We start from the raw sequence: 17176 nt of genomic DNA, 5'->3' as shown, positions 1-17176 counted from the left end.
CTATTATGACTGTTCAGAATGTTTGAGCGGTCCCTATATGTGGAAGAGAATCCTTTTCACTGTATGTCTTACATGATGCAGCAGCTTATTGGAGTCGTTGGTTTTAGTATTTGCGAAGTTTGGCTGTCCTTTTATGCCTGAATAATACTTCCGTAATTTGCATATTGGAAGATAATTTGTAGGAAAAACACAGACATTTTCAGGAAGTATTTTCATTGATTGTTTAACTGACAATAAGCACAAAACTGTCGCCTCTATATTGACATAATAAACACACAATCTGACGTGCAAATCAAGACTAAAATACATGCACACATGAGACTGCTTGTGACACTAAGCTAATGTAGTCTACTGTTTTCTTCTTCTTTCTTCCTTTTAATCTCGGTTTTTGTTAAAACTAAATGCTTAATGTAAATCTGAATATTAAATCAAAATCCTAGGAGCAGAAGAGAGCGCCTAAATCTCCACTTGGAGGAAAGGGGCGTCTAAATCCTTAAAACTGATTTAATATGTAGATTTTGATTTAATATTTGGTTTTAGATTTAATATTTACATTTAAGATTTAAATTTAGCATGTAGCTTTAACATAGAGATGAAACAATGTGTAAGGTATAATGTCTCAAACGTAACAAATATTTGCTAAATCTGTGAAAATATTGGCAAAGATTTGTGCTCGATCAGGAAAAAGCTGGGTGTCTTCAGTTTTACTTAACATTCGGCGCTCCATACTCCCACGCACCCAGACCACCTGTCTACAGATTAAAAGGGTCACACAGAGCCACAGAAGAACCAGGCCAGCTCAGTCCAAATCCTGCATACAGGGGTCTAGTGAAGGTGGTGGAGAAGGTGTGGAGGTGGTGCTGAGCTTCACGGGAGACTGTGTAGAAGGACACAGTTCCAGCAGGACAGTCCACAAACACGCCGACTCTAGTGCCAGACTTGAACTCGACCTCTGTGAATGTTCCATCATGATCGGCACAATAACCTTTATCATGGCACCTCAGACTCCAGGACTGGTCATCGGATCCAAAAAGAGATTCGTCTTCTCTTCTGTAAGTAACTACGACGTCAGCTTCTCCTTTCCACTCCACCTCCCAGTAACAGCGACCGGTCAGAACATCTCCACACAGCACCTGAACCCAGCGCTCAAACCTGTTTGAATGTCCTGGGTGGTTGTGATTTTTGGTCACATGCTCTGCCGTCCTGTTGTCGTAGGACAGTTGGAGGTGCCGGTGTGCTGTGGCTGGGTCCAGTGTGAGCGGACAGAAATCTGCAGGTGAGAAAGAAGTCAGGTTAAGGAGGGGTGTTGAGAAAGTGACTTCTTAGTGAAAGGATGGAGCAGTAATGCCCCCTAGTCTTTGATATTGGCTCAGCGAGCATCCAGCACAACAAGCACGTACAGTCCGGACATAAGAGAGAAAGATGAGGTGTCACGTGAGCCAGTTAATAAGTAACATTTCCATGGTGTCATGAGGCAGTTTACGATGTTGAGGGTGTAGCAAACATCTCGCATACATTGACATGAAAGCAGACGAGACGCTTGACTTAGTGCTGCCTAAGTCTTGCAGTTCTCTCCAAGGCAACAGTGACGCATTATATTGGCATGTCAGTTTGATGCCAGCGCTGAAATGTTTGTGCAAAACTGTGAGTAGCACATTATATTAACACGTTAATGTATCAGATAGGACTTTGTAGCTGAAGGAGGCTTGAATGAGTTATCGTGTGCTGAATTGTTTGCTCCTTCACTCTCTGGACTCTGAAGTCGTCACTTGTTGGCGACTGCATTTTTCCATGTACCACAACCCTCTAGAGGGGGAAAGCACTTTATTTCCAATACTTCATCCACACCTACTTAATGATTTATTGACAAATGCCCATCTGTTTAACAGATGAAATACACACAACACAAGCACCGACCACCTATCGTCTCACACAATCAGCGTCGACTCTCAAGTCCCTATAATCCTGACATAAATACTCTCATAAGGAACGGTGCATTTAGGTCTCAGGACCAGGTAAAGTCAAAGACTCCGTTTGAAGTCCCTCAAGAACTAATAGCAGGCGAAACTGGTGAGTTAATAGATCATATTGCAGATGTTTTGGAGTTCTCACTGAAGCAACACAGAAAGACTTACATTTGGGCAGGCCACTTCTTAACCTCTGCTCTCCACCGTGGTCCACCCTGGAGAAAGAAACACAATGATTTCCAGTGGATCATCAGTGTCTATTGTCTGATGTCCTGATATCCAGCTGGAGAACAAATGTAGAAACTAGGTGAGTTTGGATACAGATGAGTAGCCTGACAAGCTTATGTTCAGTCTGAAGCTCTTTGGAGCTCACTAGTTGAGTTCTGCTGCTCTGTCCATACCTGAGGGTCTCCAGCCTCCAGTCTGGACTCTGCAGTCCAGCAGACAGCTGCTCCAGTCCTGGTCCTCTTGGATCATTGTAGCTCAGGTCCAGCTCTCTCAGGTGGGAGGGGTTGGATCTCAGAGCTGAGGCCAGAGAAGCACAGCCTCTCTCTGAGATCAGACACCCTGACAGACTGGAATGACGGAGAAACAACCTTCATGCAGTGTTGTAGAGGATCATGGAGACATGAGAACAGTCCACGTCAGGCAGCACTTACCTGAGAGTCTCCAGGTGACAGTGTGAACTCTCCAGTGCGGCAGACAGAGCCTTCACTGCTACATCAAACAGTTGATTGTCACTCAGGTCCAAGTGTGTCAGACGAGAGGATGAAGAGCTGAGGACTGAGGAAAAATCAGTGCAAATCTCCTCTGATAGTCCACACCATCGAAGCCTGCAACAGAGAACATACGTTCTCCAGATTTTGTCTCATTTACAACTCAACTCTCAACACTTTGGGTTGAAAAACAAGTTTATATTAAAAACAGTAAAGACTTGAGCTGGACTGAGAAGAAGACTGACCTGAGAGTCTCCAGGTGACAGTATGGACTCTTCAGTCCAGCACACAGCAGCCTCACTCCTGAATCATACAGGTAGTTGTGACTAAGGTCCAGTTGAGTCAGACTAGAGGACGGAGAGCTGAGGACTGAGGACAGAAGGGAACCACTTCTCTCTGTTAGTTCGCAACGTGCCAGTCTGAGAGAAATAAAAGCACAATTTAATCATGGTGTTTTGGATAAAGCCACTGAGTCGAGATGTTTCAGGTTTGGTGGACATACAAAACTTTCTTCGAAGCTTCGATGACAAGCTTCAGTCTGCAAAAAGCCTCTTCGGAAGCAGAGTATTTCTTCAGGTCAAACATGTCCAGATTTTCTTCTGAGGACAGTAAGATGTAGGCCACAGCAGACCATTGTGCACGTGACAGACCTTTGGAGAGATGACCTGATCTATGCAGCTGTTGGACCCTCTCCACCAGAGAAGTGTCCTTCAGCTCATTCAGACAGTGGAACAGATTGATGATTCTCCCTGGAGATATATCCCCATTTATCGTTTTTGTGATGAACTCAGCTGTATTCTTACAAATATGAGAGTCACTTGTCGTTGGTGTCAGCAAACCTATAAGGAGACTCTGGTTGGTCTTCAGTGAAAGACCCAAGAGGAAGCGCAGGAATAAGTCCAGATGTCCGTTTGGACTTTCTAGGCTCTGGCCCACTGCTGTTTCGTAGAATAGTTTAATCTCTTTAGGTGTCCTGGTTTTATTGGATTTGGATGTTTGTTTTTCCACCAGCAGATTGACTCCAGAGTTGAAGAACTTCAGGTGGACATGAAGAGCAGCCAGAAACTCCTGGAGACTCAGGTGGATGAAGCAGAAGACCTTGTCCTGGTACAGCCCTCTCTCCTCTTTAAAGATCTGGGTCAAAACTCCTGAATAAACTGAAGCAGCTGTGATGTCGATGCCACACTCTGTGAGGTCTTCTTTATAGAAGATCAAGTTTCTTCTCTGCAGCTGCTCAAATGCTAATTTTCCCAGAGACTCCATCATCTTCCTGCTCTCAGGAGTCCAGTGTTGGTCTGTCATATCTCCTTTATCAAACTTACTGTTCCTTACTTTGGCCTGAACCACCAGGAAGTGGATGTACATCTCAGTCAGGGTCTTGGGCAGCTCTCTGGTCTCTCTGCTCTTCAACATGTCCTCCAGAACTGTGGCAGTGATCCAGCAGAAGATGGGGATGTGGCACATGATGTAGAGGCTTCGTGAGCTCCTGATGTGAGAGATGATGGTGGTCTGCTCCTCATCTCTGAACCTCTTCCTGAAGTACTCCTCCTTCTGGAGGTCAGTGAACCCCCTGACCTCTGTCACCATGTCCACACACTCAGGAGGGATCTGATTGGCTGCTGCAGGTCGTGTGGTTATCCAGAGGTGAGCTGAGGGCAGCAGGTTTCGCCTGATGAGGTTGGTCAGCAGGACGTCTACTGAGGCGGACTCTGTAGCTTCTGTTAGGACCTGACTGTTGAAGTCCAGAGGGAGTCGACACTCGTCCAGACCGTCCAGGATGAACAGAACCCGGACTCCTTCAAAGCTGCTGAGTCCTGATTCTTTGGTTTCAGGAAAGAAGAGATGAACAAGTTCCACCAAACTCAGCTTCTTCTCTTTCAGCAGGTTCAGCTCTCTGAAGTTGAAAGGAAACATGAGCTGAAAGTTCTGGTGGGCTTTGTCTTCAGCCCAGTCCAGAGTCAGCTTCTGTGTCAGGAGGGTCTTCCCAATGCCAGCCACGCCTTTTGTCAGCAGGCTCCTGATTGGTTGGTCTCTGTCCGGTTTGAAGAGCTCTTCCTGTCTGATGGTAGTTTCTGGTCTGGTCTGGTTCCTGGTCGCTGCTTCAATCTGGCGGACCTCATGCTCCTGGTTGACCTGGCCTGTGCCCCCCACAGTGATATAGAGCTCTGTGTAGATCTGATTCAGAGGGGCAGAGGTTCCTGCTTTAGAGATCCCTTCAGACACATTTTGGAAGTTCTTCTGCAGCCTTTTCTTCAGTTGAGGTCCACACTCTGCAGCACAACTTCCTGAATGAAGATAGAAGACAAAACAGAATCTTGAAGGTGAAGCCAGAGTGTGATCTTGTGCTTCAGGTCAGATGCACGTCTTTCAACTTCATGTCCGGGGTTTTTGATTGTTCTTACTGCTCCACAGACGGTCAGCCAGATCCTCCTCCTTAATGTTCCTTAGGAGATGAACTGTGATCCTCAAGAATTCTTCTCTGATGCTTCTCCACTGCTGCTTTTCTTCCTCAGTCTCATGAGGTTCTGGTTTTTCAGGAGTCAGAACCCACCATACTCTGTCCAACTCCTTCTGCACATAACTGAAGAACTCCTTCTCCAGCAGCTGGAATTATCTCATAAGAGATGAGTCAGAGTGATAGTGGAACATCTCCAGAACCAAAAAGAGCAGAAACTTTGAACTTGGATCTGAAGTGAGAATGAACAGAAGGAACCTCTCAGATGACGACCTCTGCTTGTACATGTACATACCAGCCGTGCGGAGTCCACATGTGAGAGATGCACCAGGCTACTGTGAGGTCCTGTGCTCTGATGATCCTCTCTGAGAAGAAGAGATGGAGTCTGACAGTCGACAGGCTCTTGCCAAACATGAGACAATCTTACTAGGAGGTTCCACCCAGACCTCCAGACAGGCCACCATCTCACCTGTCCCATGATGACTTCAGTCCAGCTTGGACCTCCATGGAACACCATACAGAGTGGTCACACAGAGACTTCGGAGAGTCACCGCAGAGTCTAAACTCTTCTGGTTCCTCTTGACGAATCCTGATGAAACAACTTTGATCAGTTCTCACGTCTGAGTCATCAATGCCCTAGCTGATGTGGAGTCTCACTACATTGTAATTTTGTGTTTTCATGAGTCTCTATCCCAAGATTCTCACCCTGAACCCGAAAGCTCTGCTCCTCCTCTGAAGTCAATGCCTATCCCCTTCGAGTTATCACTCTTGAGAGAGACACGTCTGGGTACTGGTCCAGATCGTGGTCCAGGTCCGGCAGGGTTTGGCTGCTCCTTTGATCTTGGACATGGATGTTTTGGTGAGAGTGAAGATAGAGGGAAAATCAGAATCAGAGGAAAATCTTGAAGGACCTTCTCTTACCTCGGCACTCTGGTCTGCTCATCATGGTCCTCATCTTGAAGACATTTAAGGGGGACTCTGTCCTCACAGTGAGTGTCAGCAAAGTCTTCACCTTCACACAAACATGGCTCATGAGAATCAGTACAAAAAAAATTTTTAAGAATTCAGCCATTTTCTTTTCCACTCTCTTCCCCAAATCATTTCATATAATGAAACGGTTGAAAACAATGCAGCTCTTTCCTGAGACCATCATGTGAAGCATGTGTGTCTGTGGCATGATCATCAACATCAGTAAGTAAGTATAATGCCCACAAATCAAAGGTGGATCCTATCTGTTCATCTGCTGGTCCAAAGTACTTTTACAACCGAGACACTCACACACACACTGTAATAGTAGCGTGGAAGTCAGGCTGTTGGACATGGGGATATGGATCTCTCAGTCTTTATTTGGCTGCAGTTATTTAAAAAGTGTGACTCTTCTGTTCGTCGGATGATTCAGAAATACACAAACCCAAGAGAACTTTTCAAGCAACTGATGTAGTGCCCCATCTGCACCTGATGGCCAACATTTAAATATTTTGCACTGGTACTATTATTCGAATTATTACTGTGATTATAGTGATCATTACAAAAGAACACACCAAAAGTGTCTTTAAAAAAGATCTTTGCACATCAACATGGATCTTGCAGTTACATTTGATTCATACTAGCACCTCAACAACTGGCTGCTCACTGTGTGGAGAGTGAGAGTCACTGACCTGAGAGCAGCACGTCTCTCTCCTATAGTCTGTGGTCCATCCTCAAGCCTTGTTCACCTTGTTCTGACCAGAAGTCTCCAAACACGGTGCTAATAAACGCACTTTGACACTGTTATAGTGACTGATATAAACTATGAAGTGATACTGCTCCAACATCTAATGATTAACTCAAGAGACACATCTTTGCTGCAGTTGAGGACATGTCTCTGATTTTCGGTTTCACCTTGGAGGTGTCTGATCAGAAATGGTCCTTTTAGTCTTTTATTTCCCCCCCAGAAGCCAGAGATTCTACGATTTAAATGTTCAGTCACTTCTGACATGTTGATCTTTCCAAATGACATGTTTCTCACTGACCCTGCACGGAGACCCTAGGACCATTTTAGTCCCATTGACACCCATCACAACACCTGTTTTTAGACAAATTTCAATCTAGTGCTTTGCGTTTTCTTTTCTCCACTGGAAGAAGAACTAAACCTGGAACACCAAGACCAGGTAATCTCACTCATGTGTACAACCTCGCCAGATTCTCTGACATAGCTCTAGGCTGTTCTTTATTTTGGTATTTATCAAAATTATGAAAGGATGTTTATGTTTTTGTCATCCATTTGTTGCAGTTCCTACTGCCGTCACAGGCCAAGTCGGTGGTCCACGTCTCTGTTGTCCTGTGTGACACGATGGATATGATATAGAGTGGGCAAGTGTGGCTCTTCCGAAAACATATCGGAAGAGCTGTCATCACACTGGCCACGGCAACAAGGAGCCACTACTCAGAGACCTGTTTGAAGCCAGTCTGGTGATGGAGGACCACAAATGATGAAGAGATGAAGGAGGAAAGGGGGAGGGACAGCGGCAGCACTCAGGTTCACCCTTTGAAAAACACAAGCTTAGCACCCAGTGGCTGTAAGACAGAAGTAACAGTTATGGAGGACTTGCATGAAAAATCACAATGGTTTGCGGCTTCTGCTGAACATTGTCAAATTAAATTGAGTGAAATTTGTGTTCAGGTTTGGATTATTGATTGTATCATTAAGGTTTTGTGTTAGCTGCATCCTTGTGCTTATGTTTCCCATATAAGAATTTTATTAAAAATATCTCATCAAAATAAAATTAACAATGAACTGACTTCTTGCTCAAGGCAGCGATCACGTCATGCCAAATAGTCTACTCAACTGAAACAGTACTCATTTTTTGCTGTTAATAAGAATGATACATAAAGATAAATGAAACCTAAAAATATAGACTTAATATCTTTGGTTAGATATGAAGTTAAAAAAAAGATCTGGACACAGTATAACTGTGTTTATATCAGGAAGCAGGGGGACGCCAGGAGTTTTTGCGTTAAATAAACAGCAACAATATGACATTCAGTGCTCATAAGGTCATACTTAAAAGGGGGGCTAAAATTTTAATAAAAACATGATAAACAACTTTATATCTATGGTTCTATCTATGGCTGAAGTAGTTTAAAAAAGTTGTTCAAAAAATCTGAACTTTTAAAAATAAATGAAATACAAAATCATATCAATTGTTTTAATGCATAAATGAACTGAACATGATTTATTGAAGGCCACAAATAACCTGATTTTAAATATAAAAAAAAAAACAGATTGCAATAAATCATGTACAGGGGTTGGACAAAATAACGTAAACGCCTTAAAGCTTTTTTAGCTTTAAGGTGTTTCCATTATTTTGTCCAACCCCAGTAGATCTGAAGCGTAAAAAAGGAAAAAAGAAAAGAAAAAAATATATAATATCTAATTATATTTTATTTTGCTACTTCAATGAGAGGGTCCATCTCAGGTTTTACATCCACCGAATTGTCTTCTGCCCTGAAGGTTGAGCTCCCACATCAAAGACGGTGTCAAAAAAAAAAGAGAACAACATTGCTGTTTGACACTTAAAGTGCTTTATTTCCTCGGAAGGAGATGCGACCTGTGAGTGATCTAGTGGTCATCGTGAAAGAAGCGTCTTCACATTTTGTAGCAAATCAACCTTTGGCCTCACCCCCTCCCTCATCCCACCACCATATTTGAAACAGACACATGCAACATAAATCATCTTCACATAAAAACAAACCTTTCAGGTTCCTCCACGATGGTTTAGTACTTCTCAACAAACAAAAAGTAATAAACGTTAATTTACTAAAACTCTTGTCTTGGACTTTTCGGCTTTGATATATTAGGATACATTTGAGGAATCAACAAGTGAATATATTTGAAATTGATTCATGAGTAGGCAAGTTGTGGTCAAGATTACTGATATATATTTATATATATTATAGAATCAAAATTCAAACAGTAAATGTGAGAGACAAGAACATATGTGACAAGAAGGTCTCGTGAGGGAGACCAACTGAGGATGATGATGATGATGATGATGAGGTTGTTTTCACAGTTTAACAAAGCAAAGGGCAAAAGAAGCCTGAAGGAGGAAACCTGAGTGAGTGTCGGGGGTCTACTCCGAGTCTGTCACAGACGACGCCAAGCTTGTATTCGATTTCCTGGTGACACATTTCAGTTAGGGGTCTTCAATCAGTCCAGTTCTATCATGCTCAACTGTGATGACCTCACACTCAAACTCAGTGATCCGGAATATTTGTATTTGTGTTCTGGCTTCAAAATGTTGAAGTGAATTCATCATTTAATCAGTTTTGAACAGTGGGGTCCCTGTTGCGCCAAGAGTCACCCACCCTCTCACAGGCTTCTAGATGAGGCCAGTTAAGCATCCTAGACTGCTCTGTGATCAGACCATCCTCCTCCTGGATGATAGGCTGATGCCCAGAAAAAAAGCCTCCCCTCCTTCCTTCAACTGAACCGGCATTGCCACATTGATCAAGCAGACTACTAAAAGATCTTTAAACTGGATCTTAATGCATGGGTTTTGGAGGCCCTCACCTCCTCGATGTAGAAGCATCAGGTGTTATGGTTGAAGCAGGTGGCATAAGTTACACAGCAGGTTAATTTCCAGCATTGTGATTGGCTGAGGTCATTAATCCTGTCACCTGTGAGAGACTCGGAATAGGACAGTTGCTTCTTCGAGGAGACATGACAAACGTTTTGGCAATAGATAGTTGGTCGGTCACCCAGACTTGGTTTCCTCCTTCAAACATTCCTCGACCTGGACTGGACGAAACTTGAAAATGTAGTTCACTTAAGTGAACGACCGCAGGAAGGACCTGTTACAAGTTCTGAATCCCAACTCTGATCCAGCCAAAAAAAAAAAAAAAACCTTTTTCCAAAACAGCCAGATATGAGAGAACCAAGAGTGATGAAACTAGAAACGAGGTGAACTTCGGCCCGACCGACCCACAGCCGATCAAACAGCAACGTCTCCTGCGACCGTTGTCACCCAGAGGTGTTATGGTTATTGGGATTACTAATATTTGTTCGATACTGCACTGCCCTGGTTTGTGTTTTTCTTACCTGCTGCAGATGAGTTATTTACAGATGAGTTTCTGAGGTTTCACTGTTAGCATTCTGCTACTGTAAGGTAAACCACGTTACCATGTGAAAAGAAAGAGTCTGTATACCTGATAGATCCTGATTTAGCCTGAAAAGTGAGCGCAACTGAGTCCAGCCGGCCTTGGTGAGGACTGAGCCGCTGGCTTCACTTGCATAAGAAAATGGACCGTCCATGAAGAAACTGCTTCACAGTTTCGCTAAACAGCAAGAGCCGATCCGTTCCTGCTGCCCGTTAGTCGTCTTCTTGCTCGGCGATATCAATCTGGAAACATCAACTTAAACATGTTGAGTCTTTTTTCAGTGTTCTGTGTTATAAAAGTTCAGTTCGCAGTTATTAAAGTCTTTTGCGGTTAAGTGCTAAAGTTGTTTGGAAGGCCGACGAGGCCAAAGTCTTTCCTTTGGTTGCCAGGTGGTCCGACCAGTTGCAACCCTCCAGGAGGTCTTTGACCACTGCAGGGTTTCTTTTAAGTCCAGATCTGTGTCCTGGCTACTACATCCAAGTGGTCTGACAGGGACTGGTGTCACACACCCCATCGCTACCCAATCATCTTCATCCAGATCGGAACCATCGGTTGTCAATGAGGCATCAACTGTGCCATTTCAAAAAAATAAAATGAAATGTTCCAACTCAACGGCAAATGGTAACAGTCACTGAACCCTGGCACAAGACAAATTTCCAAATATCCTCAGCGACACAAAACTGACCCTTGAAGATTTGAGAGGTTCCATTTTCTCGAAGAAAGCTAGGCTAACTGTAAACAGGTGCAAGGGAATTCACCAGAAGAGCTGGAGGATAGGTAAGTCTCGGCCTGTTGACCTCGCTGCCCTTTGACCTGACTTCACATATGAGGAAGAAAACTGGACGTGAAGAGCTATAGTAAAGATGCTACACATGGTAAACTATTTCACCTGATCTATTAGGGCGTAGTTGGACAAAAGTTACAATTTAATAAACATATCTTGATGCTCATTGAATTTGCAAAGCTACTTTTCCAGAACTGTCTTTGACCTTCCCCTGAAGAATAGCAGACATTCAATTGGAATTTTAAGAAGTGATCAGACAGACCCACTCAAGAGCCACACTGATATGTTATTGGCTAAATAAGAAGAAACTGCAAGGCTGCACTCGTGTGTCTATATTGTGATATGGCACATAAGTTTGGGGATCTTTGTACGAACAGCAATAAACCTCTCTGCTTTTGACTATCAACCACTCTCCAATGTGTAAGCCAGAAAAGTGGTATCAAGACGTACAACATCCATCCTCTGGTGTCTAAACCCTTTGTACTCCTCAAGGCCCAATTATACTCAACATTACATACGGATCTAGACAAGTACAGTGCCTTCCTTCTGTGCTCGGTGCTCATTTCATCTGCAAAGCTTATAGATATGGACCAAACAGAGCAGTACCACTGGAAACTGTAGGGGCACTATTTCAGTTACTACCCGATATGTAGCTATAATGAGACATGAGGAAGACATAACAATGGCGAAGAATCTCCATCTTTCAGTCACAATGTTTTTGACGGACTCCCCGTCCTCGGTCTCCATTTTTATCTTTGCGGTGCTTGAGGCACATGATCAATATTCGATGCAGAGTTTGTCGTCGTCTTTTGACTCTGGGCTGCCACCAGGGGGACATACTGGTGAACAGCAATACTAACGTAAAGAATGCATAGAAGTAGGTGATCAGTGTCGGTAACATTGTTTGAAAAGGACAAGTACATTTTCGTACGTAGTGGATCTCAAGTCTGTCACTAAAGTGTAGCTATAACATGGCTACGGATCTGAGCCCATAGACAGATTCTCTCAGGCACACTGGAATACATTTCAGGTCATGTTGGTGGTCTATTTTTGAAACATCTAGTGAGCCCACAGAGAGTGAGTTCACTCAGACTTAGGACTCCAAAGCTCACCTCCTGAATGGTATCACTAGACTAGCAGTGAATGTCCCAGTGATCCAGATGTCTCCCCATAAAAGAGGATTAAAACCAGGATGTAAATCCTGGTTAAATACAACTTCTGAATATTTATATATTTTCTAAATAGTATTTCAGAAGTTCTTTTCAAATATAGCTCTATAGCTGTACAATCTGACTTGTTCTTAGTCATTCTCAAACAGCAGCAAATTCGACCGCCTCTTTGATGACGACAGATGTTTCCGATCAGGTGAGGATGCAAATATCCCGAGAGGATGTCCTTCCAACTCACACATTGTCAAAGCAAAAAAGAGAACCAAAACAAGCAAAAACAATAACAAAGCATGTTTGTTATAAAAATATCTGAGGAAACGTAACGGGGAACTCCGAGAGTGTATCGGAGCTCCCCCCGGTGGTGCTGTGCAGCAGCTGTATTGCGTAGTGATGAGAGGTAACTGAGCTGTGTAGCTTATCCGAGGCTGGACTGGGTCCAGAGCTCCTGCTGGTCAGACAGCAGGCTGCTGAATGGTTTTAGTTTTTAGATTGAACTGTATTTCACACTTCCTCGCATGAACAAAATGTTATCGCCAAACAAATCAATTCAGTGTGCTTGGAGTTCATCGCGCTCTTGCCAATCCTATGACAGCTACATGTAGATTTAACAAAGGCGGCTAATAAAACAAGTATTGAGGGGGCATGGGATGGAAAGATGATGCTGAAAGCCTTTTAACTCCTTCTAAAGTAAGATGGGTCAGAAAAATGCCCTAGAGACAAAAGTTGTTGTGGTTGACCCTGTAAAGTGACTATATAAAGCTCACCAATACTAAAAGTGCATCTTGTTTGTTTTCTTTGATTTACATGGGATCTTCAGGGGCACATTCAAAAATATGTGATCTCTTCAGTGTTAGTTAGTTACACTTTTTGGTTTACGTTTCACTCGAATCACCATTTTCAATGTTGTTGTCAAGTGACTCAATTACAAGTAGAATTGCTCATTTGAGCCACAAGAGAGCAGGGGAACTGGACAAGCCGGTGGAAACCAATACTGAGGCAATAGCAAGTCTATTGATGTGGAACGTCAAGCTCAGAACCCGAGTTGATCTTGCCTGGGCACGGGAACTCCAACCACACTGGATTTCTAACAGTCGTCATTTTCACATCGAGCCATTTGTTTTTTGTGCAACTGAACGTTTTAACGCCGTAGTGGCACTTGACGAGCGAGCGGGAAGATTACGGATCCAGCTGCTCCGGATTGTCTCAAGGCAAAAATTGAGGATTGGATTGGTACAACTGGCACGTCAGTAAGTTTGGCAAAGATTTCACTGCTTTGATTCTGTGATGTGAACCTTAAACAACAACAACTGTAAATATAAAAACGTAGAAACATGTAACAGAACCAAGGCAAACTGGACCACTGCATCATGTGGTGTATGAGGTTGTCGGAGTGTGTGGCGTTTCTTCATTGAGCTTCTTTTGTTCAGCTTGGTAGGTGAAGGTAGATGCGGTTGCTGCAGTGATTTGAGGTGCTTCAGCGTTAGATTGGCTTGAGGTGCAACAGGATGTGATCTCCACGTCTGCCCCCCTGCCCCACCCTGGTCCGGACGCATGCGCTTCTTCGCCGTACTTGCCCCTGTCGCCAACGCCGCTCTCTGGCTCCTCCTGGCTGGGAGAGGCTTCGTCGTTGGGGCCACCTCGGGACGTGACGGAAGTGGTGGTGGTCTCCGGGGAGGCGCTGTGGGCCTCCTGGGGCTTGCTGTCAGGGTGGTTCTTGCGGAAGTGCTGGTTGAGGATGGCCTGGAAGGGGAAACTCTTGCCGCAGACGTGGCAGTGGAAGGGCTTGTTGCCCGTGTGCTTGCGGATGTGATACTCCAGCTGATCTTTGCGCGTGTACTTCTTACCGCAAATGCGACAGACAAACGGCGTGATGCCCATGTGCAGGCGCATGTGGCGGTCCAGGCTTCCCTTCTGGTTGAAGGACTTACAACAGTAGATGCAGGTGAGTCTGGGGTTGTAACGGAACCAGCGGTCTCCGACCTGCTCCCTCAGGTAGTCTTCGTAGCCGCCCATGTCAAATGATGCATGCTCTTCTCCCTGAGGAGGAAACGCACCAATGCTGAAAACATAATCGCTGCCGTGTCTTGCTGCTACCGGAAGAGTTGTTTGTTATCAAAGCAAAGATGGGGTTCAGCACTTGTGGCTCTCAGCGGGGAGGACATGTTTGCAAATGAAAGGACAACGGTAGACAGTGTATTCATGGTAATCACCAAATCTACACCGGACACCCAGACAGATTGAGGACAGACTCAAACAGTGGTTGAAGGATGGCTCTGTGTCAATCTGTTTGTCTATACGTATCTGTATTGTCTACGGCGATCTTTCCATGATGCTCCCTATCTCTCACCCCACCTGCAGTAACTGGGACCGACACACAACAAGAGTATATTTAAATGAATCGTAGTAGGTACCTGGGAGCTGGGCTGCCGGCCCTCGTCCATCCTGCCAGGGGACTCACTCTTTGCTCTCTGTCGCTCGGCCAACACAACCACGCTGCCGGTGGGACTGAACCTGAGGAGCAAAAAAAAATCCCCCTGACAGCCATCAAGTCAACAGTTAATGATCGATGGGAACGTCCTACCTGTCTGACTTGCTGAATCTGGTGGACGGCTGAATAGTGCGGACACCCAGCGTTCCAACAGGTCGAGCCACCAGCGTGCTGCGTCCTGATGTGTCGATCATCACAGTGGCTCCCTCTTCCATACTGGCCCCCTCCTCTTCCTGGTGCTCTGCTCCAATCCACTGCTCCATCCTCTCAGTCTTGATCCTGACTCCATCCACACTGCTGCCCTCCCCGGCACTACCAGGTCGCTCAGCTTCGCCGCTGGTCTCCACGTACCACTGTCCAGCCCGGTTGATCCGCAGGATGGTGTCTTTGCTGGTTCTGGGTGGCACTTCCATCCCACTTTGCTCCACAATTTGCAGGGGACTGAGAGCCTCCTCTACTGGACTTACAGTTTCACTAGCCTCCACACTTCCCTGACTGCCGAGGAGGCGCAGACCTGCATGTTGCCCACCTCGCACTACCGCCTCCAGAGTCCTGACGCCTCTGGAGTTTCCATCAGGCTCCTCCTCTGCTGCTTCTTCTTCCAGGTCAGTCAGACTGATCTTCAGGTGGATCCCCTCCAGGATCTGGGTGCAGCGGTCGATGATGTGCTGCATCTGCAGGAAGCTAGCGGCCGTCAGGTAACTGATGATGTCCGCAAGCTGCAGGCAGAGCCGGCCAGTGTAGCAGAAGGACAGCAGCTGCTCGAACACGGACGGATTGCGGATCACGGTCAGCGACACTGTGCTCATCTGGTTCAGCGACATGTGGTCCCGGAAGTATGGCGAGCTAGCGGCCAGGACGACCTTGTGGGCCCGGAAGCTCTGGCCCTGCACATGGACCACTATGTCGCAGAGGCGGCCCTGGACTCGCAGCTGGTTCAGGTGGGAGAGGACGGAGTTACTGAAGTCTGGGATGTCTAGCTGGATGCTGCCTGAGCGCTCCATGCTCCAGCCTGCAGGGAAAACAACAAGACATGATCAGACCAAGCAAGGTCAAGGTTCTCCCAGGGGAGTGTTTGGGTGTTTTTATCAATATGTAGTGACATGTGACTCCCAATATCAGCACTCGCACACCATCAGTGGATTGGGACTGCTCCTTTTAAGGAATACATGAGGGATCCTGAGGGATGTTCACATGCTGCAGCAATTCAAACTTCAGTAAGGGTAGAGAAGTAACTCAGTAGGATTCCTACAGGAACACACTTGTACGCAGATGATGGAGTGGCCAGCAGTGAAAGAGGAGCTGGTGCCATGTTGTAAATGTGTAGTGAATCTTCCATTCACTACAAAAGCTGAAATTTCAGTCATCCACTCCAACAAACACCAAGTGGGAGTCAGTGGCTGAATAAGCCGCTTGATATCGGTAGCGTTGGCAGATTTACCACAGGCGCATGCAACATACTCAGCTCTGCTGCTCATCCCACAAACGCTTAAATAAGTGGGGCCAATTTAATGGAAAATGGTGTTCCACCCCCAAAAGCAGGACCTTTTCCAGAGGAAAAAACATTTATTTCTAAAAAAAAAAAAGTGCAGATTTTTCTTGAATATACATTTAGTTAAAAGGTTTAATTTACTTTTTCTGTGATGACTTATGGTGAGTCCTAATGCCAGACCATTCAGAACCACTGTTTTGTTCTTTTTTTTCCCCAGTTGCCAACAACACAGGCTGGTTATCAGCAACCATTTCACTGTCAACAAGTTCGAGGCATTTACCTGTGTGTTTGTAATCTGTTGTTGATTGACGTGGTTAGTCTAAATTGATAAGTCAATGTCACCTGAATATGACGTCACACACTCTTCACTTGCTTGGTATGACCAAAAGTTCCCCAATATCTCATGAAAGCTGAGCTGGCTGAGTGTCGCTCCATCACACCGAGACAGGAGCGGGGACAGTCTGTCCCGCCAGGTGACCCACCAGGTGTGCTGCGGGACTCTCACCTGAGGTGGGTCGGGAAGAAGGCAGGTGGGCAGGAAAAATTCAATCTGGCTCTGAAACGTGGAGGATTCGAACGATTCCTAGCTGGGCATTCTCAGGACGACAGTTCAGCTCCGCACAGCAGCGCTCAGTTCGGCCCGGCCCGGCAGACTGCAGCTCCACCCGACACTTCCTCCAGAGTTCCGCAGCTCCAGCGGCGCTCCTGCTGACTCAAGGCCGTCGATCAGACACTGAGCTCGGGCGCCGGACCGACAGCTGCCGCTCTTCCGCCATTCCGCTGGGAGCCAGACTCAGTTTAGTATCGGTTCGGTGTCGCTGTCCGTCCGCAGCTGCTGTTTCTCATTTTCCCTTTTTTTCACAGTAGACGGGCCGAGGCTGCAGGACGGAAGGAGGGAAGGAAGAAAAAGCGCAACGGCTTGTGGGAAATGCAGTTCCTGCACCAGTGACGGGTTGGCGTCGCCAT

General features: G+C 45.6%; 2 protein-coding genes and 1 long non-coding RNA gene across 3 annotated transcripts; all 3 read right to left on the bottom strand.

The window, feature by feature from the left end:
- Nucleotides 1-219: 219 nt before the first annotated feature.
- Nucleotides 220-5293, bottom strand: LOC128760280 (NLR family CARD domain-containing protein 3-like; the record flags this gene model as incomplete). The annotated part of the gene is made up of 7 exons (XM_053867576.1): nucleotides 220-1270; nucleotides 2136-2182; nucleotides 2369-2542; nucleotides 2627-2800; nucleotides 2929-3102; nucleotides 3186-4968; nucleotides 5086-5293. Coding segments are annotated over 7 exons (3078 nt in total), but the record flags the coding sequence as incomplete, so codon positions are not given.
- Nucleotides 5294-5317: 24 nt separating this feature from the next.
- LOC128752417 (uncharacterized) lies at nucleotides 5318-7593 on the bottom strand. Its single transcript, XR_008413662.1, has 3 exons — nucleotides 5844-7593; nucleotides 5608-5727; nucleotides 5318-5503 (listed from the first exon to the last, which is right to left on the bottom strand). It is a non-coding gene; the product is annotated as an uncharacterized LOC128752417 (long non-coding RNA).
- Nucleotides 7594-8369: 776 nt separating this feature from the next.
- Nucleotides 8370-17115, bottom strand: zbtb37 (zinc finger and BTB domain containing 37). Its single transcript, XM_053853564.1, has 4 exons — nucleotides 16716-17115; nucleotides 14812-15730; nucleotides 14642-14741; nucleotides 8370-14267 (listed from the first exon to the last, which is right to left on the bottom strand). The coding sequence occupies exons 2-4, from the start codon at nucleotides 15720-15722 to the stop codon at nucleotides 13596-13598; spliced, it is 1683 nt and encodes a 560-aa protein (XP_053709539.1). The 5' UTR covers nucleotides 15723-15730; nucleotides 16716-17115; the 3' UTR covers nucleotides 8370-13595.
- Between the last annotated feature and the right edge of the window lie 61 nt (nucleotides 17116-17176).

Source organism: Synchiropus splendidus, chromosome 1, assembly GCF_027744825.2.
Source record: "Synchiropus splendidus isolate RoL2022-P1 chromosome 1, RoL_Sspl_1.0, whole genome shotgun sequence".
Lineage (NCBI taxonomy): Eukaryota > Metazoa > Chordata > Actinopteri > Syngnathiformes > Callionymidae > Synchiropus > Synchiropus splendidus.
This window is presented reverse-complemented; position numbering and strand designations above follow the sequence as displayed.